The sequence below is a fragment of the Halichoerus grypus genome, chromosome 2, assembly GCF_964656455.1.
Source record: "Halichoerus grypus chromosome 2, mHalGry1.hap1.1, whole genome shotgun sequence".
In the NCBI taxonomy this organism is placed as follows: Eukaryota; Metazoa; Chordata; class Mammalia; order Carnivora; family Phocidae; genus Halichoerus; species Halichoerus grypus.
Window position 1 is genome coordinate 98,402,928 of NC_135713.1, and position 21,968 is coordinate 98,424,895.

Sequence of the window (21,968 nt, forward strand, 5' to 3'; positions counted from 1 at the left end):
AAGGAAAAGGCCAAGAAATCACTTGTTATATCAGGAGGAAAGTCTTTGCTAAAGCTTAACATCAATTTAAATATATTTAGAAACTATACATTGGAAAATGTATTTAAATATATTTAAAAATCTCTTATTAAACAATTTCTATATTTTGAGGTGATACTGCAAATAAAGTTTTCTGATATAACCAATTAAAATTAACAGATCAATCTGTATGCCTGTCTAAATGGTGATACCAAGTTCAAAACCAACTACTCCTTACCTAGCTTGCCTTGTCCTATCAGTAGGGGTACAAAGACACATAAACCAACAGATAAATTATATATTACATGTTTATTAAGGGCACAACTTTTATGTAAAATTTACATTTTATGAAAAAATCGAAAATATTTACAAAATTGTGTAAGATAGATTTGCATTGTTCTAATTACAACTCAAAGTAGTAAATAACATTTCTTAAAAACTCACATTTGTTAGAGTTCTGTGTTTACAAATTCTTGGTTAAAGAGGCAGCTACAAAGTTTATCACTATACATAAGCAAGAACCAGCTTGCTAAATACATTTCCCATTGAAAATCTACTGGTCTTTTTTATACCATTAGTGGATTTTTAAATGAATAACAAAATCAATATAAACTCATATGGCTTCAAAATTGTAACCTGCGCCTAAATACAAATGTAGGTATCAACACTTGGTATGAAGACTGTGGTAATTAAGAAAGTGCAGAAGTTTAACCATTTCACTAATTTGAACATTTTCAGGTAATACTTGATTTAAAAACAAACATGGTGAGTGTAATGGTGTCAAGTCCAATAATAAAGTATTAACTGCCCATTAAAAGCAGCCCGATTACAAAGCAGTTACATTTAAGATTCCAGTAAGGGACTGTAATTGGCATTTAAAAGAACACAATATAAGAGCAATTCTCATTTCGCTCACTATGTAGTAAAGATGAACATTTCAGCAAATTGTCTTAATGTGTTGCTTTAGTCAAATCTAAATTTAGAACTGGGCTAACACTGAATATATTTAAAAAGCACATATTGTGTTATATGTATTGCTAATAAGTAGATTTTCTGCTATATTTAGTAGAGCAAGACATTACATAAGTGTCTAGTAGTAGGGGTTTTATGTTCTGTAAAGCTTAACAGAATAATTAGTGGTTTTATATAAATTATATAACACAATTTATCACTTCTACGTAAAAATGCAGGACACTGGCATTTATCCTTATAAATAAAACTCCCATTTGTAAATTATGAAACTGTCCAAAATATTTTAAGTCTTTCAGTTAATCAGGATTTGCTACAAAGTTAGTTTTACTATTTAATATTAGTAGTTCAAGAAAGGCTTAACCCAATCCATCACTTCAAATAATCTCCCCATTTCTAGCAGGTGGCAGTTAAATAATAAAAACATATAAATTGGTAATTTTTCCAATTGTTGAAATGAAAACAACTGGCAGTACTTCTCCAATGCCAAAACTAGTATTTCTTAAATGAGTTTCTCACAAAATACAAAATTCATGCTCACAACACATTCAGTAAATGTATATAAATTTCCAATGATAAACAGAATGAAGGGAAATGCCAAGTTGAGAAATAAAACAGCAGTTACCAATTAACCATTAATCAGTTTTTCAATATTTGTTTTATGATTTACATACTTAGGTGGAATAACTGAAGGTAACTTTCCCCCCTGTAAACATATGCCCTTAGGTATAGTTCTCTTTCTAGTGGCTACAGTGTATCACTAAAGAAGTGAGCCAGGGTTTTTAAGTACAAATTACCCTTTAGTTACTCTGAATTCCCTTTCCAACTGAGGCCAAAGGTATTTACAGAAATGGCAATTATCTTGTAAAAATGCTTGACCACCCTAAGACAGAAGATCCAGACTGTGAGGGGGGGAAAGTGAGGCACGTTAATGAACACAAACTGGATAGGCACATTTCTGGCTTTTGTTATTGTTTTAAAAGGCACACATTATGTAATCCATATAAAAATAAATTAAATCTACAGCATTAATTCTTAAAAACAATCACAAATTCTATAAAGTTAACTAACTGCAGAAGTAAATTTCTCTGCGGTCTTTTGCAAGCTTATTTTAAAACACATTGCACTTGAGAATTAAAAAAATCATACAAAACACCATCTACACTTTATTAATGTTTATATGAGAATCAAATTATACATTTTTTGCATACGCCTTGGACTCTGGTCTGATTATGGCACATAACTCAATTTGATTGAGTATTCTAAATTAACATTATCCAAAACTTAAAATTCAACGTTCTGTGTGTCTCCATTCAATATCAAACTTAGGAAATTTCAAAGCTATCTCTGACTCTAAAAATTAATGGAAAGCTGAATTATTTTGTGCTTGCTCTCCTGAAATTTTAGGCCTGATAATACACTACAACTCAACATAGACACTGAAGATAATGTAAAATTTCAGCCTAGGAAAACTTCATTTTACTGAGAATCTCAACAAAGGTGCTTCCGGAATATGGCAGTTGATCATTAACAGTGTTGAAAATCATTTCAGTGCTATTGCTTTTGATGAGTCACTTCAAAAGTGCAATTTAATGTTTGTAATCAGTTTTCAAATATATGTAAGTTCAAAGACCTAATACAAGCTAAAATAGTGTTGGAAAGAACAGACAACACAGGATGGCAGGCCTGTAATTCTCTCGAGCCAACCAGTTTCCCAGGTCCATCAACAATCCGCCAGGTATCGTCCTGAAAAACACCAAGCAGACCCCAGCAATTACACTTTCAAATGAACTCAAAGGAGGACATTTTCACTGTGGGTACAGATACACAAACTCAGTTCCCACCTGCTGTTTACAATACATTAGAAACAGATCACAGGTGTCCGTCCAGCTGTCCGGACCATGATTACTCTCTCCCAGGTGTGTCTCTACCTGGTACTTTGTACAAAGGTCAAAGAAGAAAGTTTCCATGACTTTAGATTATAAACTGCTTGACAATTTAATAAACAGTTGCTTAGAAACTTACTGTTCGAATATAAATGTTTCCCATGTACATTAAAAACTTAAAATCTCCCAACTTACCAGTGGCAAACCGCTTCTTTACTAAGGAAAGCCTATAGCCAGTGCCTACAAGTTCAATATCTACTCCTGAGAGGGTATTTCCCTCACTGAGGAATTGCACTGCAAGTGTGGTGGGTCTACTAGGTCCTTCTGAAAGATCAAATTTTGCTCTGAGGGACCCAGAACCTACAAGGCAAAGAATAAAAGAACTTAAATAGGGCAACATAAAATTGACACAGAAACAAGTGAAGATGAACTATGTCCTATGCCAAATTCATAAAATGTATACAGTAAACAAACCACTGTCCTGTTTCCAAAGCAGACTTTATTCAATGAATCTGAATTAATTTAATCCCTGCTTCTCTCTGACTTAACAGTAAACACCCTGGTAGATTCCTACTGAGATTCAATGTGCTACATACAGACACATGCGGAAGTAAGTCGAAAGAGAAAAAGGGAGTCCATGAGGGCAGTTCAGAGGGAAACCCTAGGAGGAGTACGAGTAGGAATAAAGTCAAAAGGAAATGACAGCAACTACCATATTATGGGGGTGGGAGAGGTAAAGAAGGAAAGACAGCTAAGACTGGGAAAGCTGTATCAACATTATTTTCTACTCCGCTTCTTCAAATTTAACTGGTACTATCATGCCAAATACAGCTGACCTTTAAACAACATGGGTTTGAACTACGTGGGTCCACTTAAACATGGATTTTTTTTCCCCCATCAGTACAGTACTGTAAATGTATTTTCTCTTCCGATTTTCTTAACATTTTCTTTTATTTCACTTACTTTATTTTGACGATATCTATGTATATAATACATAGAACAGTATTTTCAACTGTTAGCAGTAGAGCTTCTGGTCAACAGACTATTACTAATAAAATTTTGGGGGAGTCTAAGTTATATGTGGATTTTTGACTATACAGTGCCACCAGGGTGGGTGGGGTGCAGAGGGTTCGGCACTCCTCACCCCTGCATTGGTCAAGGGTCAACTAGGTAGTTCTGAGATGCTTTCTTTTCAATATAACCATTTATTCAACATACCTCAGTCTAACCGTGTGCCAGAAACTGTAAATCAAATAATTATGATGAATATGATAAATGCTGTGAAAGAGCTCTCAAGAGCTATGGGCCCAATGTGAATTGCAGACAGCGGTAACTACAGGTGCAGAGATGGGAGACCTGAGAGAGCACAGTGCCTTTAAGGGAACTGCATACATCACAGAAGAGCTGGAGAACAGGATGCAAGAGTGGCAGAAGATAAGACTAGGGTAGGAAGGAACACGTTCGAAGTATCTTTACAATTCACGATAAGAAATAATCATAGGGAGCCACTAAAGATAAGGAAGACAAAAACATTTCAGATTACTATCTCAAAAGGGGACCGAAGTATAAGATGCAAGGTAGGGAAACCAACTAAAAGTCAATAAAACAGTGTAGAACTCTATGTGACAGTTGATTAAACAGGGGATCTCAACTAGGCTAAGGGAAAGGAAAGAAGTAAATGCATTTGAAAGATATTTCAGAGTTGGGAGTCAAAAAAGGGGGAAAGGAGGAGTAGTCTAGGGGCATGCTCAGGTTTCTGGCCAAGGAAAACAGATGGAATTGCCAGGTAGCAAGAGTGACGTTCTAGGATTCCTTGCACAGAAGCTGAACACCACAGAGGGAAATCTGGAGGAAGATACCATAACCGTGATCCAGCCTGCAGGACTGCACCTGATGGCACAGATCAGCTGGGGGATGATGAACTGCTGCCTAATTCTTAACCACTGTCCAAACCCTCCTTACACTTTTACAATTCTCTTGATAGGCAATTCAATTCTGTGAAAGTTCTACTACACAGGCCAAGAGCAGCCACCTTGGCGGGCCTTAAACTTGAGAATTATTTCCTGTCCCTCTTCTGGGCATAATGCCAGAATAAAAACATATTCCTATTTTACAGCATTCTAATTTGGATATTTCTTTTTAAAGGCTGACTAACCAAATCAGAACCACATTTAAAAGATTTTTCCATTTCTTCACACACTTGATACCTGAACAGCAGAGGCAAACTATTAAAATATCTGGTTAGAAAATTTGTATCTTATTTTTGAAGGAACAATTTCCCTTGTTAGTACTTAAAATAGTACAGTTTCATTAAGCAGGGGAAAAATCTATGTCCTCTCTTCCCTGCTAACTGGTTGTAAGCCCTCAATTCAAATAGGATTTCTGGTTTACTTCTAGTTTTAACTACGAATTTCAAATTTGTCTCCCCAGGAGCCATAATGCTTGAGTAAAAGCACCACTGGCACCTGAAAACAGGCAAACTTCAAGTAACGAACAGCACAAAGGAACTGTAGATCATCTTGGCTATTTCACCAAATAGATGTTTCTCTAGTAGAAGTCTGATTCAGCATGGCATGTATAAATAAATAGCCACTACAGATATGTTGCTGGTCCTTGATAAAGAAATATGTGAGAAAACCTACTGAAATGATTTACGTTTTGATCACAGTATGCTTAAAATGTTCAAAGAGAAAAAGCTTAAGCAAAACTGGAAAAGCTAAAAAAAAAAACAAACCTACTTAACAGGAAAAGTTATTGAAGGTTAAATTAGGCATTCAAAGGAGAGCAGGAAAGTGAAATACAATCAGAGAAAGACAATTATCATATGATCTCACTGATATGTGGAATTTGAGAAACAAAGCAGAGGATCATAGGGGGAGGGAGGGAAAAATGAAACAAGACAAAACCAGAGAGGGAGACAAACCATAAGAGACCCTTAATCTCAGGAAAAAAACGGAGTGCCTGTGATGAAGCTTGCGTTGGTAGGGACATCTGAGGAAAAAAACTGAGGATTGTTGGAGTGGTGGGGGGTGGGAAGGATGGGGTAACTGGGTGATGAACACTGGGGAGGGTATGTGCTATGGTGAGTGCTGTGAATTGTGTAAGACTGATGAATCACAGACCTGTACCCCTGAAACAAATAATACATTATACGTTAATAAAAAGAGCAAGAGAATTCTCTTAACTTTAAGAGAAAATGAGAATAATTAAAGACTTGATGGTCCTGGAAATTATATTCTAAGTTGACTTAGAGGAGACACTAGGGTGACCACCCAGCAGAGATTTTTCCTTTGCATTTTGAACACAAACAGATGGAGACTTGGTGGGAGTAAGCAATTAACTTGTTTCTCCTTAAAATAATAAGCAGAGAAGTAAAAGCTGTTGATGGTTGGTTTTACTAAGGTGATACGACTAAGAAAAGTTGTCTTAGGAAGGTGGGAAGGCAAAGAAAGAGAATTTTTTAAGTCTGGAAGCTTCTGCATGATTTCTGGGAGGCCAGGACCCCAATAACAGAATGACCTAAAGGGTGTGTTAAAAGAGTTTCAGTTAGTTATCAGGTTACCCAGCAGGATAGATGGTTCTACTTGAAAATACTTAATAAAGTAAATTGACTGTTACCATGTGAGCATACGCATTTACACAGTTTTTATAAAGTTACAGCGAAACAAATGCTTTTTCTTACAGAGAAAGCATATTCAATCTAGAGGGAAAAAAATGTGTTCTGAATATCAACTGGTGCACTTATTTAAGGTATTAACTTCCACCTAGTGGTCAATTCTAGAACTGAAGGCATGAAAATCCAAGAAAAAGCTTTCCATAAAAATGCCTAAAAAATCCATTTTCAGGGGCACTGCATTACAAACAAAAAAGCATATACACACTTACCTCCATTTTCTGATTTCTCTGAAATACCAGAGAGTTTCCAAAAGGCTTTCATTTGTTCTGCATTCCTGTAAGAACAAGTATCTTCAGATTAAGTGTCCAGTATAGTGCCTTATAAATGGATGGGCAGTCAAAAAATAAATGTATTTTAAATATTTCGCCAGAACAACTATAGGGCTAAATTTACTTTTAGTATTACCTGGTGAAGATGTGTTCATGATATAATATAATGCTAATATCTTAATGGAAATTTACTAGATTACAAAGTTCTTCTGGTCAGAGAGAGGAAAACTGAATGTATAGGTGGTTCGGTACCTTCATTACTAAAGGAGAAGAAAATTTTATTAAACAGTGAAGCAAATAGAGTGTCAGAATCTCATATTAATAAAGGGAACAAGAGAAGAAGTTAAGAGATGAGAGTTACTAAACTAGTAAGACAGGTGTCCTTAGGATATGCTAGATGCTATATTTAACTGCAAAGTAATTATCTTTTTTTTTTTTTTTAAGAAAAATAAAGTTTACAGAGGTTAAGCAATTTGCCTAAGGATAAAGTTGTACTGTATCATTCAGGTCTAGGTGGTGACAGCAAACCCACTTCTGGAATGAGGCTACTGGGATTAGACTAATAGGATGAACAGCATCTTTCATACATACCATGGTTTCCATGGTAAAATGCACTAAAACTTTCCAAACTTACAAGACAACTTTGAGAACTTAGGTTCTAGAAGTTGGGACTTGGAGGAGAAATTTAGCAGGCATTCAGAAATCTAAAATTTACCATATTGCAGGGGGAAGGGACTGCATGTTTGTGACTCCTCCGTCCACAGGTACCACCACCTGTATGTTGGAAAGCACACCTGGCGCCACCATAGCTTCTGGGTTGTACTTATAATCCACTCTCAGATCTGTGGTGCCAGCACTGCATTTCCAGTATGTTGCAAGATTTAGAGGAGTGGACTGAATACCATTTGATGATACCTTTAAAGAGAAAAAAACCCAAGAAAGTTTTTTGCCCCAAAAGTAAACGAGTTATGCTAATGAGATGTATACATGACCACAAGAGTCTTGGAATCAGAAACAATGACGGAAATACTGCTAGGCAGAATAAAGCAGGTTCATCTCAAAGGAGTTAAGAGTCACTCTCCAAGTGTGGATCTAGGACTACATACATCAAAATATCCATGATATTTGTGCAAAATACACATTCCTGTAGATCCAAATACAGAGAATCTGACTCAGAAGCTTAGGTGCAAGGTCCACAAATAAGTAGGATATCAGGTGATTCTTATTTATGCATGTAACTTTTGAGTATCTCTCAATATGCAACACAGAATTCTAAGATTCCTTATGAATTTAAGAAAATTAAATTAAAAAAGATAAATTATGCAATACTGCAAGTTGAGAATTAGAATACTTCCAACTGCAAGTGTTTAATTTTAACCACATGACCCATAGTAAATGGTGCAATTCTTTTCCATTCTCTAGTTCCCTGCTCAAATAACTCCTTTTTAATGAGACCTACCCTGATCACCCTGTCTAAATTTACACTATTTTCATTCTTCTTTATTCTGCACACTTTGCCTTTTCTCAGTAACATACATTATTATCTACTTACTATATATACTGTCTATCTTTCATGCTATTCCTAGTAAACAAGCACTGAATAATATTTACAGAATTAATAATGAATACTTGCAATAAACTTTAAGCCCATTTAAGTGGCAGCACTTTTTAAAGTATTTATTTTCTAGAAACACAAGCCATTTTAATACCATTACTCTATTAAAAATTCAGATAGTATGGGGGCAAGGAGGGCAGCGCCTGGGTGGCTCAGCTGGTTAGGCATCTGCCTTGGATTCAGGTCATGATCTCAGGGTCCTCGCATCAAGTGCTGCGTTGGGCTCCCTGCTCAACGGGAAGCCTGCTTCTCCCTCTATACCCCTCCCCCACCCCTTGTGCTCACTCTAATAAATACAATCCTAAAAAAAATTTCAGATGAAATAGGAAACTTATCCCTTGACATTCTTACTCCCCATTGTTAACACCGTGGTACATTTCCTTACACACCTGGTAGGTATGCATACATGGATCTCATTCTTTTTAAAGGCTGTAGTAACTCATTTAATGAATCTCTTCTGTAGATGTGTACTTAAGTGGCTTCCATAAAATGCTGCAGTGAATATCCTTTGTACCTTAATCTTCGTTTTTTGCCCATTTTTGTGATATTTAAAGAACTGATTTCTTGAGGTGGAATTGCTAAATTAAAGGTTCAACTATTCAGGGGCACCTGGGTGGCGTAGTCATTTAAGCATCAGACTTTTGTTTTGGCTCAGGTTGTGATCTCAGGATCTTGAGATGGAGCCCCGTGTTGGGCTCTGCACGCAGGACAGAGTCTGCTTGAAATTTTCTCTTTCTCTCCCTCTGCCCCGCCTGCTCGTGCTCTCTCTCTCTCTAAATAATTCTTTAAAAATTTGACTATTCAGCAATCTAATTCAACAACCTAAAAGAACTGCTTTCTAATCAGTTTGATTAACTTGTACACCTTCTAACAAGTGGTCACACCTCTCTTAATAGAGCAGTCTTGCCCATTTTTGTCAATTAATGGGCTAAAACTGATATCTCACTGTTGTCTTAATATTCATTGCTCTGATTACTACTGACATGGAGCATCTTCTGGAAGTTACCTAACTATTGAGTTAATCACCTTTTACTTATTAATTTATAAGGTTTACAGTAACCCTTTGGTCTTATATATTACAAATACTTTTCCCTCAGATTAAATATGGATTCTATTTAAGTATTTGTTTTAACAAAAAGAGTTTATATACACTGATTTATTTGTTGCCAAAGATCTCACTCATTCATGGCTTCTGGGTTTTGTATTACACTTAGGTCTTGACATTTCAAGATCAAAATATGTAAAATATATATAGTTATACATATATACACACACTTGCATATATACCCATAGATTTATATTCACCCATGATTTATTTTAGTAACTTTATGGTTTCACCTTTTACTATTATTGATACATGCAGATTTTATTTTGTTTAAAGGTATGAGTTAGGGATTCAGCGATTTTTTTCCCAAATCTCCAGCCTGATGCCCCAGTACCATTTATTGAAAAACTCATCATTTCCACATTGCCTTGAAATGCTAATTGGTCAAGTAAGTTTTCCATTTATTCTTAGATCCATTTCCGGACATACTCTTCCTTTCATCTGGCCATCTATTCTGCCAGTTCCAAACTACTATAAATACTGTCACCTTACAAAAAGTTTTCCCATTAAAACTCAAACATTACTCCACATTACCATTTAAGACATTTAACTGATTATTCCAAGCTTTATTCTTCCAGAGAACCTGAAAATGACTGTCAAGTTTCTAAACACCAATACATACACACTTCTACTAGGTTTCTGATCAGGATTACATTAAAGTTATAAGTTATTTTAGAAACACCTAAACTGTTTACAACATGACTCTTCATCTGAATAAAGTATTCCTTTATAATTATATTCAGCTCAGTAGAGATTGTTAGGTTTTTTTCCTAATTGGTTTTTATTGTTGTTGTTCACTGTGGCTATAGGAAAGGATGGTGTAACAGATTTTTAAAAGAATTTTTATTGTGGTATATTGACATGAATTTCAGTCAGACAACATAAACATTCAATATCTGTATACACTGCAAAATAATCACAATTATTTTTTCTCATGATGAGGATTAAGATCTACCCTCTTAGCAACTTTGAAATATGCAATACAGTTTTACTAACCTTAGGACACTGTTATCTTCCATCCCCATGACTTATTTTATAACTGGACGTTCGTACTTTTGAATCACTTCACCCATTTTGCCTACCCCCCTGAACCCTCTATTTGGCAACCAACAATCTGTTCTCTGATCTCTGAGCTTGGCATTTTGTTTTTTAAGTTCCATATGTAAGTGGGATTATACCGTATTTGTCTTTGTTGGTCTTACTTCACTTAGCATAACACCCTCAAGGTCCATCCATGATGTTACAAATGGCAAGATTTTATTCTTTATTATGGCCAAGTAATAGTCCATTATATATATATATATATATATATATATACACACTACATCTTATTTATGCTTTCATCTATTGAGGGACACTTGGGTTGTTTCCATGTCTAGGCTATTGTTAATAATGCTACAGTACACATGGAAGTGAAAATGAATTTGTTAATTAGCGTTTTTGTTTTCTTCAGACAGGTATCTAGAAGCCCAACTGCTAAATCACATGGTAGTTCTTTTTGAAATTTTTTTTTTTTTTTTTTTTTTTTTTGAGGAATCTCCATACTGTTTTCCATAGTGGCTGCACTAATTTACATCCCCACCAACAGTACACAAAGATTCTTTTTTCTCCATATTCTCTCCACAACTTGTAAATTCTTGTCTTTTTAATAACAGCTATTCTAACACGTGTGAAGTGATATTTCATTGTGGTTTTGATTTGCATTTTCCTGACTAGTGATGTTGAGCATCTTTTCATGTGCCCTACCGACCATCTGTATGTTTTCTTTGGAAAAATGTCTATTCATATCCCATAGCCATTTTATAATCCAGTTGTTGGCTATGAATTCTTTTGGGTATTAACTCTTATCAGGTTGATTTGCAAATACTTCCTCCCAGTAAGTAGGTTGCCTTTTCTTTTTCTGATCATTTCCTTTGCTGTGCAGAAGCTTTCTAATTTGAGGTAGTCCCACTTGTTTATTTTTGCTCTTGTTGCCTTCACTTTTGGAGTCTGATCCAAAAAATCATTGCCAAGGCCACTGTCAGGGAACTTAGCCACTTTTTTATTCTTCTAGGAGTTTTATGGTTTCAGGTCTTAAATTCAAGTACATGGACATTTTGAGTTGATTTTTGAGTACGGTATAAGACAGGGGCCCAGTTTGATTCTTTACCATATAGCTGTCCAGTTTTCCCCACACATTTATTGTAGAGCTACCCTTTCCCCATTGTATATTCTTGGCTCCTTTGCTGCAAATTAATTGAATATGTATGCATTGATTTATTTCTGGACTCTATTTGGTTCCAATGATCTATGTGTCTGTTTTTATGGCCATGCCATACAGTTTGGACTCCTAGAGCTTTGTAATACCATTTGAACTCAGGGAGTGTGATACCTCCAGCTTTTTTTTTCTCAAGATTTCTTTAGCTATTTGGGGTCTTTTGTGGTTCTACACGAATTTTAGTACTGTTCGTTCTATTTCTGTGAAAAATGGCATTGAAACTTCAGGGAGTGCACTGAAATTCTACATAGCTTTGGCTATTATGGATATTTTAACAATATTCTTCCAATCCATGAACATGGAATGTCTTTCCATTTATTTGTGTCACCTTCAATTTCTTTCATCATTGTCTTACAGTTTTCAGTGTAAAGGTCTTTCACCTCCTTGGTTAAATTTATTACTAGGCATTTTATTCTTCTGAAGCAACTGTAAATGGGATTGCTTTCATAGTTTTTTTTTTTTTTCTGTAGTTCACTATTGCTGTACAAAAATGCAAAAGATTTCTGTATATGGATTTATATGGATTTTATGGATTTTGTATCCTGCAACTCTACTGAATTTATTAGTTATCATAAGTTTTTTTGGTGGAGTCTTCAGGGTTTTCTACGTATCACATCATCTGTAGTGACAATTTTACTACTTTTCCAATTTGGAAGCATTTTACTTCTTTTTCTTGCCTAATTGCTCTGGCTAAGACTTAAAATAGTACATTGAATTAAACTGTTGAGAGTAGGCATCCTTCTCTTATTCCTAATCTTAGAGGAAAAGCTGTCTGCTTTTCCCCATTGCGTATGATGTTAACTGTGGGTTTGTCCCATATGGCCTTTATTCTGTTGAGATACGTTTCCTCTATATTCAGTTTGTCTGGAGTTTTTATCATAAATGGATGTTGAATTTTGTCAAATGGTTTTCCTGCATCTACTGAGATGATATTTTTATACTTCATTTTGTTGTTAACCATGTTAGTTGATTTGTCAAAGTTGAACCATCATCCTTGTTATCTCCAGAATAAATCCCAATTAATCATGGTGTATGATCCTTTTAAGGTACTGCTGAATTTGGTTTGCTGACATTTAGTTGTAGATTTTTGTATCTATGTTCATCAGCAATATTGGCCTATAATTTTGTCTTGTGATATCCTTGTCTGGCTTTGGTATCAGTGCTGGCCTCAATGCTGGCCTCGTAAAATGGAATTGCTGCCTTCTCTTGTTTTTTTTTTTTTTTTTTGAACAGTTTGATAAGGATCAGTATTAATTCTTCTTTGAATGTTTGGTAGAATTGTCCTGGACTTTTGTTGCTGGGACGTTTTTGATTACTGATACAGTCTCTTTACTAGTAACTGGTCTATTGAGATTTTCTACTTCATCAGGATTTAGTCTTACAAGGCTGTATGTTTCTAAAAATTGATCTGTTGCTTCTAGGTTGTGCAATTTTTTGGCATAAAATTGTTCATAGTGGTCTCTCATGACTCTTTGTATTTCTGTGGTATAAGTTGTAAGGTCTCCTCTTTTATTTCTGATTTTATTTATTTGAGCCATCTCTCCTTCTCTCTTGGTGAGTCTAACTAAAAGTTTATCAATTTTGTCTTTTAAAAGAACCAGCTTACTTTTTTCTACTGTATTTTTAATCTGTATTTCATTTCTGCTCTTTGTTACTTCCATTATTCCACTAACTTTGGTTTCATCTTCTAGTTCTCTGATGTGTAAAGTTAAGTTTGAGATTTTTCTTTTTTCCCAGGTAAGCATTTATTGATATGAACTTCCTTCTTAGAACTACTCTGGCTGCATTCAATAAATTTTTGTGTTGTATTTCCATTTTCATTTGTTTCGAGAGAATTTTTAATTTCTCTATTGATTTATTTATTCATTGACCCAATGGTTCTGTAGCATATTATTTTTTTTTTAATTTTTGCTTAAGATTTCATGTATGTATTTGAGAAAGCGAGCAAGAGAGCGAGTGAGCAATCGAGCACATGAGCAGGGGGAGGGGTAGAGGGAGAGGGACAAGCAGACTCCCTGCTCAGCAGGGAGCCCGACGCAGGGCTCAGTCCCAGGACCCTGGGATCATGACCTGAGCCGAAGGCAGACGGTTAATGACTGAGCCACCCAGGTGCCCCTGCAGCATACTGTTTAAACTCCACATATCTGTGAATTTTCCAGTCTTCTTCCTTTAATTGATTTCTAGTTACATATCATTGTGCTCAGAAAAGATGCTTGATAAGATTTCATTCTTTTTAAATTTATTAAGACTTGTTTTGTGGCCTAATCTATGATCTATCCTGGAGAATGTTCCATGTGCACTTGAGAAAAATGTATATTCTGGCTTTTGGATGGAATGTTCTGTATATAGCTTTTAAGTCCATCCGGTCTAACATGTTATTTAAGAACAATGTTTCCTTACTGATATCTTGTCTAGATGATGTAAGTGGGGTATTACATTCCCCTATTATACTGCTATCAATTTTTCCCTTTAGGTCTCTTAATATATGCTTTATATATATATTCAGGTGCTTCAATGCTGGGTGCATATATTACATCGTAGTGGTGGACTGACACCTTTATCACTATATAATGTCCTTCTTTGTCTCTTAATTCCTCTTATTTTAGAGTCCATTTTGTCTATTAACCTACCCCAGCTTTCTTTTGGTTTCTATTTGCATGGAACATCTCTTTCATCCCTTTAACTTTGGTCTTATATCTGAAGTGAGTCTCTTACAAGCAGCATATAGATGTTTTTATTATTTTTAATCCATTCAGCTATTCTGACTTCTGATTGGAGAATTTAGTCCATTTACAGATTATTGATAGCTATGTACTTATTGGCATGTTGTCAACTGTTTCCTGGCTGTTTCTATAGTTTGTCTCTGTTTCTTTCTTCTCTTGTGCTCTTCCTTTGTGGTTTGAGGACTTTATTTACTGGCATGCTTAAATTCCTTTCTCATTTTTTGTGTATCTACTATAGGTTTTTGCTTTGTAGTTACCCTGGGGCTTACATATAACAACCTATATTTAGAACTGTCTATTTTAAGTTGAGAACCACTGAAGTTTGAAGATATTCTAAAGCTCTACCTTATTTTTAGTCTCCCCCCACTGACATTTGATGTTTTTGATGTCACATTTTATCTTTATCTAGTGTATCCCTTAACTAATTACTGTATAGTTATTTTTACTATTTTTGTTTTTTAATCCTCATGCTACCTTTATAAGTAATTAATCCACTACACCTTTACCATATGCTTACCTTTGCCAGTGAGATTTATACTTACATTTGTTTTCTTATTAATTAGTGCCCTTTTCAGCTTAAAGTCTTTTTAACATTTCTTGTCAGGTTGGTTTAGTTGTAATGAACTTGTTTACCTTATGCTTATCTAGAAAACTCTTTCTCCTTCAATTCTAAATGCTAACTTTGCAGGGTAGAGTATTCTTGGTTGGAAGCTGTTTTCTTTCAGTACTTTGAATGTATCCTGCTGTCCCCTTTCTGGCCTGCAATGTTTGTGCTGAAAAACATGCTGACAGTCTTATGGGGGTGGGGGGTTCGGTTCCCCCTACATGTAACAAGTGGTTTTTCTCTTGCTACTTTTAAGACCTCTTTAACTTTTGGTATTTTAATTACAAAATGTCTTGGTGTAAGTCTCTTCGGGATCATCTAACTTGGAACCTTCTGGTCTTCCTGGATCTGGATGTCTGTTTCCTTCCCCAGGTTAGGAAAGTTTTCAGCTATTACTTCTTCAAATAAGTTCTTTGTGCTTTTCTCTACCCTCTCCTCCTTCTGGAACACTTATAATGCAAATGTTAGTCTGCTTGATGTTGCCCCTTTAAGACCCTTGAGCTATCCTCACTTTTTTCATTCTTTTTGCTGCTCTGATTGGGTGAGTTCCACTGTCCTGTTTTCAGGTTCACTGATCCCTCCTTCTGCTCCATCTAGTCTGTTGTTGAACGCCTCTAGTTTCTCAGTCATGTATTGTATTTTTCAGCACTGTGACTTACATTTGATATTTGATACTTTCTTATATTTTCTATTTCTTTGTTAAAGTTCTTTGTCCATCCATTCTTATCCCAAGTTCAATGAGCATCTTTATGACCATTTCTTTGAGCTCTCTATCAGGCAAATTACTTACCTCCATTTCATTGAGGCTTTTTTCTGAGGTTTTATCTTGTTCTTTTATTAGAAACATTCTTTTGTTTCTCGATTTTGCTTGACTCTGTTTCTACGTATAAGATGAAATAGCCACCTCTCCCAGGCTTGAAGGAGTAGCCTCATGTAGATGAACCTTAACATCCAACCTTGCTAGCTGCTACTTGTCTCTTGACATTTCGTGATTATCCAAGCAGCTTGTTCTTTTTTAATAGCTCCCAATTGTTGAAGGTGTGCCAAGACCTGTCATTATCCCAAAGGAGGTAATCTCAGCACCTACACTGAGACTGATTGGAAGGAAGCCAAACCATCAGGCAGCAGCTTTTGAATAAAGCAAATATACACAGTCTTGTAAGACCACAAGCATAAGACCTGCTAGCCACCAGACCAGGCAATCTACAGGTATCTGCTAGGCAACAGCTGAAAAAACCAGGGCTCCAGACAAGTGTATAATCTCCTTCGTGGAGGATACCAGCAAGCTATAGCAAGACAGAGGAAGAGTGCAAAAATGACATTGTTCATTCATATATATATATATATATGGCACCTGCCAGCTTTCATAAGTTAGCACTAAAATGCTGCCCACTAGCTCCTCTATCCCTGGAGAGTATCCCTATAGGCCCCTGCCTCACTGGCTCACATTTTATGATTAGCAAATGAATCTCTTTCACATATAGTCTGGGTACTTTTGAATGGCTGCCTCTGCCCTGGTCCCTAGGGTGAGTGAATTTCTGTGAGAGCCCTCTAAAAGCTGTTTCTCAGATCACTATAGCCCTGGGTATCAGGGGCATGAGCTCTGTTGCTTTCCAAAGCTAGATGTTCTGGGGGCTCTTCTCTCAGGTACAGGTCTTAAAAGTTGGGGTGCCTGATGTGCGGTAGGAACCTTTCACTCAGGAAGAAGCTCCAGGTATGTGAGTTCCCTTCTGATTGTAGACTGCAGTGCTGGAGGTGGGGTCTGTGGGGAGACTGGGTCTCAGCCTCTCCTGCATGCTTCCATGTGACCCTTTTCTTGTTTGCTAACGTGAAGGAACTGTTCAGGTAGTTTTCAGGTCTTTTTTAGAGGAAATTGTTCCAGATATAGCTGTAGATGTGGTGTGTCCATAGAAGGAGGAGAGTTGAGGATCCTCCTATATTGCCATTTTATACTACCTCTCCAACTCTGATTAGTTGTTTTTTTTTAATCATCTTTTCTGCATTAGAATTCCTAACTGGTTATTTAAAATGCAACTAATTTTTGCATTAAACTCAACTTTACTAAAAGCTCTTATAGCAAATAGCTTTTCAGTTGATTCCCTTGGGTTTTTCAGGAATATAACATCACTTGTAAGTAATATCTGGGTTCTTCCTTCCAGTATTTATTACTGCTTACTTTATTCTCTTGTCTACCTGTTCTAACACCTCCAGAAAAATCTTATACCATTAACAAGCATAATATAGGTGTCTTTGCCATTCCAGACTTTAACTGCTTTATGTGTTTCATTATTAAGACTGATGTTGCTGGTCTTTTCAGGTTAAGGACAAATTCATGTATTTATATTTACTCAGTATTTTAATCAGGAATAGATGGTGAATTTGATCATCTGTTTCCTTTGGCTTAACAGATTTTATTTTGAAATATCTTTAGGGATGCCTGGGTGGCTCAGTCGGTTAAGGGTCTGCCTTCGGCTCAGGTCAGGATCCCAGGGTCCTGGGATGGAGTCCCACATCAGGGCTCCTTGCTTGGCAGGGAGGCTGCTTCTCCCTCTGCCGCTCCCCCTGCTTGTGCACACTCTCTCTCTGACAAATAAATAAATAAAAATCTTAAAAAAAAAAAAAAAAGATGCTAGCTTAAAGAAAGAAATATCCTTAATTCCTGGAATAAACCTCATTTGGCCATGACCTATTACTCATTTAATCTGTGAGATTCTATTTCTTAATATTTCAACTTAGGACTTTTATAAGGATAAGACACTCACCTGATACTTTAATACATCTACATTATAGTAAGAAGCAGCTGGATTTTGCTCTGATAGCTTCTTGAGGTAGATAGTAACAGCTTGCATGTTCATCCAAAAATCTTTTGTGTTAGAATCACACTGCGATGGATCACTGTATGCGTAAGAAATATTTTTGTTATTTTATCTGACTTGGCTTTATCCTTTGCCTCTGTATTGTCATTTGGTGACCTGGGAAAAACTAGGAGGAATAACCCAAAAGGAGGGAATACTAAAGTTAGGGGGATAAAGAACAGAACATAGCAGAAACTTCCTTGAACAATGAAATAATGGGAGGGAGAGAAGGATTTAACAACTACCACTATCCCCACCCAAGACACACACAGGCAGTAGAAGGCTGTATTGTCACCCAACTCAATTATTATTGCTTCAATAAAGAAGGAAAAGTTTTACAGGAATTTCACCTTCAAAACAAAAGTACACAAACCTGAACACAAGTTGTGCATTTGGAAGAATTTGCTCTAGTCTGCTGATATTTTTCACCCTGAAGCATAGCACAGCTGGAGATGGATTGCTAGTGAAGACCTTAATAATTCCACTTGGGAATGATATTGTCATGTCACCAGTGATCTTCACAATACACCTGAAATTAGGGAGTTGGAAAATTTTAAGTGGTATATATAAGGCATTTTAATATACACTTAAAACATACTTGGTTAAAAAGGACACATAAAATCTTTCATCATAATTAATTATATTGAAAAAAATTGATATTTAAAAAATGATGGTATGTGAAATGGCATACACATGTATCCTCATCTTTGCTTAGACTTAAACTCCAAACACAAATGCAAGCATAAAGATCATATTCCTTCACTTGTTTGTGGAAACCCTCCCCTGGCTGTACTATAAGGACACTGCTTCCTTGGTAACACTATCCCCACTTGCAGCTTTTTTTCCCTGAAAAACCCCACAGAGTCCTGGGCCTGACAGTGGCAGTGGGAGATGTCTTCCTTGCTTCTCACTGCCCCTTCCAACTCTCTATTCCTACTTCCTTCCTAAAAACCTCCAGCCTCTTTTGTAACCCAAACCATCAAACTATACTACTTGGTATTCCATCCCTTTCAAGTTACCTTCAATACTCCCTTTAATTTTCCTGAAAATTTTAGCTCTTGGCCCACTGTCAGTCTGTCTCTGTACCACTACTCCTATCTTAATTTTTAGCAATTTCAACATCCACACAGATAATCCTCCTAATATTTTGGTCACCTAGTTCTCAGCCCCTTACCTCCATTGATCCTGTCTTCCAGACTACCTCAGACACACCACAGCCCCTCCATCATCTCAAGTTCAGCATCCCCACTCCTCTAACGGCCACTTCCTCTTTTCCCGGCTCATTCTGTCTAGTACCACATTTCCAACAAGTCTCCAACCTCCTCAAAGCTTCCACAATCCACTGTTCCTACTACCTTTTCACTCATTCCTTCAGATCCCCATTTCCTCATCTCTTGGGATTTCCTGGTCCATCACTGTGCAATGCTACCTCTTCTCATACCTTCTTTCTCCTCCAACCTGCAATATTCCTTTCCCCTACCCGTAGCCATTGACTTTAAATTTTCCTAAGGAAATAAAATCAGGAAAGAACTTAACTCAGTCTCACAACTGCACTCCTACTTGACTCTGTATTCATACCTTCCCTCCTGTTTCAACAGATGATCAGTCTATGCACCTAAGGCCAATCTCACTGCTCCTGCATTGATGCTCATCTCCTTCTACATATCAAAGGACTTCACTCATGGAATTGTACCCTTTCCTGCAAGTTCAATTTTTTCCAAAAATAATGGATCTTTCCCATTAGTGTACAGACATGATAAAATGTATATCATCTTTAAAAAAATGAACTAAAATTAATAAAAACTTTCTCTGATTCTATCAATCATTTCTCTGCTGTTACCACTCCACCTCTCTCCTTCCACTTGGAGCAAAACATCTTGAAAGTTTTCTACACTTGCCCTTTTCAAATATAGTCATATTTGCATCATCTCCTACTCTTGAACTCCCTCCAAGCATGCTTTCATCTCCAGCACTCAACTAAAATCACTCTTGTAAATGTCACCAATGAGCTCCATAATGTCAAAGGTCCATTTTTCCTGACGTATCATCAGCATCAGTTATAGCTTCACACCATCCTTCACGAAAGGGTTTTAATTCACTTCATTTCTGGGACACTGCTCTACTGGTTCTCTCCTCACCTCTCTTGCTGCATGCTGTATCAAATTCCTTTACCAAATCACTGTCATCTTCCTATTTTCGAAACACTGAAGGGAGCCAGAGTTCTCATCAGATCTCTTCTGTATTCCCTGAGGCCTGTGGCTTTCAGGATTGCATACAAATTAATGACTACTAAATACTTTATCTCTCGCCTAAGATCTATTCCCTGAACTCCAGAATCATGTATTTAGTTGTTTTAATAAGTACTTTAAACTTACCAATCTCCTCCCTTACCAAATCTTGACAAACCCTTGTTTCAAAAGGAATTCAATATCGCATTATTACTCACGATTTCCTCCGCTAATAACCTTATATAAGCTGCCATCATCTCTCACCTGGACTGCTGTCTCTCTGCTTGTACTCTGGCTCCTTCTAGTTTATTCTCCATATGGCAGCCACAGTGCTCCTTCAAAAACCTAAGTAACCTCATCATTTCTCTGCTCAAAAGCCTTCACTGGTTTCCCACCTTGCTCAAAATAAACTCCAAACTCACCATGGTCTACAATTCCCAACCTGATCTGGTCCCTCTAAGGACTTATCTTTGACTACTCCCTTGCTAATTCCAACTTAGTGACGTAATATTCTCTTTGCTGTTCATCGAATATGCCAAGCACGCTCTGCCCTCAGACATCTGCATGGTTTGCTCCATAATGTCTTTGAAACATCTTAAATTTAACATCAAAAAGGTTTTCTTTGGGGGCACCTGCGTGGCTCAGTCGTTAAGGGTCTGCCTTCAGCTCAGGTCATGATCTCAGGGTCCTGGGATCGAGCCCTGCATCGGGCTCCCTGCTCCGCGGGAAGCCTGCTTCTCCCTCTCCCACTCCCCCTGCTTGTGTTCCCTCTCTAGCTGTGTCTCTGTCAAATAAACAAATAAAATCTTTTTTAAAAAAATAGTTCTCTCTGATCATTTTATCTAAAAAAAAAAAAAAAGTAGCCCTCTATTGTAATTTTGTCTCCTCTTACCCTAGTTTATTTTTCTTCATAGCATATATATCAATACCACTCCCTTTCATGTTGTTCAACATGTAATTATCCATCAATTACTCAAGTGTGGAGGATACATCAATATAGAAAAAGTTCTCTAAAAGGTTTGCATTACTGTAAGAGAAAACTAATAAGCTGATTCTCGCATAATACAAGCTTATAACAGTGTCTTTCTTACACATAGTAAGCACTCAAATATTTGATGAATGTATGTATGTTGAATGAGTACGGTTATACATGAAAAGTAGGGGTGGTCATTCACCAAAACATTTTCTTAAAAGAAGGGGGTTAAACCGATTCCTTGACAAGAGTTTCATAAATGAGACATATATTCTAGGTCTCTTTGGCAAATATAACACTTTACCAAAGATATACATTAAAGATTCAGAGTTCTATCCCCTTCTCGTCAGCTGCCATCATCCTGCTCTACAGACATGTCAAACAACAGATGGGTTGTAATGGTCATAAACCTTGGGCAAGAATATAAATGAACTGGGGGGACAAAGCCATTAGTGATGATTATAGTGATTTTTTTTTTTAAAGACAATGGCTAAGTGACTATATTTGATAGCAAAAAAGGCAGGTAAATAAATAACAGAAAACTCTATTACAGAATCAAAATGTAACTCTGAAAATTTACCACTAGGCCCTCTCCCCACCAAACACATGCACACACACACACATCTTTTTAAAACTAACTTGGTGGGATCTGCTCCTTTAAAATAGGCATTAACAGATTCTGTGAGGGCAACTGCCACAGGTAAGGTGTCTTGATTTCCAAGGCTGACAGGGCTGGGACCTCGTGACACACCTAGAATACATACAATTCATTTGTTAAATCCTACATAAA

General features: G+C 36.6%; 1 protein-coding gene across 3 annotated transcripts in view; it reads right to left on the bottom strand.

Annotated features, from left to right (window-relative positions):
- Positions 1-308: 308 nt before the first annotated feature.
- Positions 309-21,968, bottom strand: part of FCHO2 (FCH and mu domain containing endocytic adaptor 2) — a 127,621-nt gene continuing 105,961 nt past the window's right edge. For all 3 annotated transcript variants that reach the window (XM_078067206.1, XM_078067203.1, XM_078067202.1), the window contains 7 exons: positions 21,818-21,929; positions 18,351-18,506; positions 17,885-18,017; positions 7,534-7,733; positions 6,759-6,823; positions 3,069-3,233; positions 309-2,733 (listed from right to left, as the gene is read on the bottom strand). In XM_078067206.1, the coding sequence (XP_077923332.1) occupies positions 2,711-2,733; positions 3,069-3,233; positions 6,759-6,823; positions 7,534-7,733; positions 17,885-18,017; positions 18,351-18,506; positions 21,818-21,929 (854 nt within the window). In that variant the 3' untranslated portion in view covers positions 309-2,710. The remainder of the gene's footprint in view (positions 2,734-3,068; positions 3,234-6,758; positions 6,824-7,533; positions 7,734-17,884; positions 18,018-18,350; positions 18,507-21,817; positions 21,930-21,968) is intronic.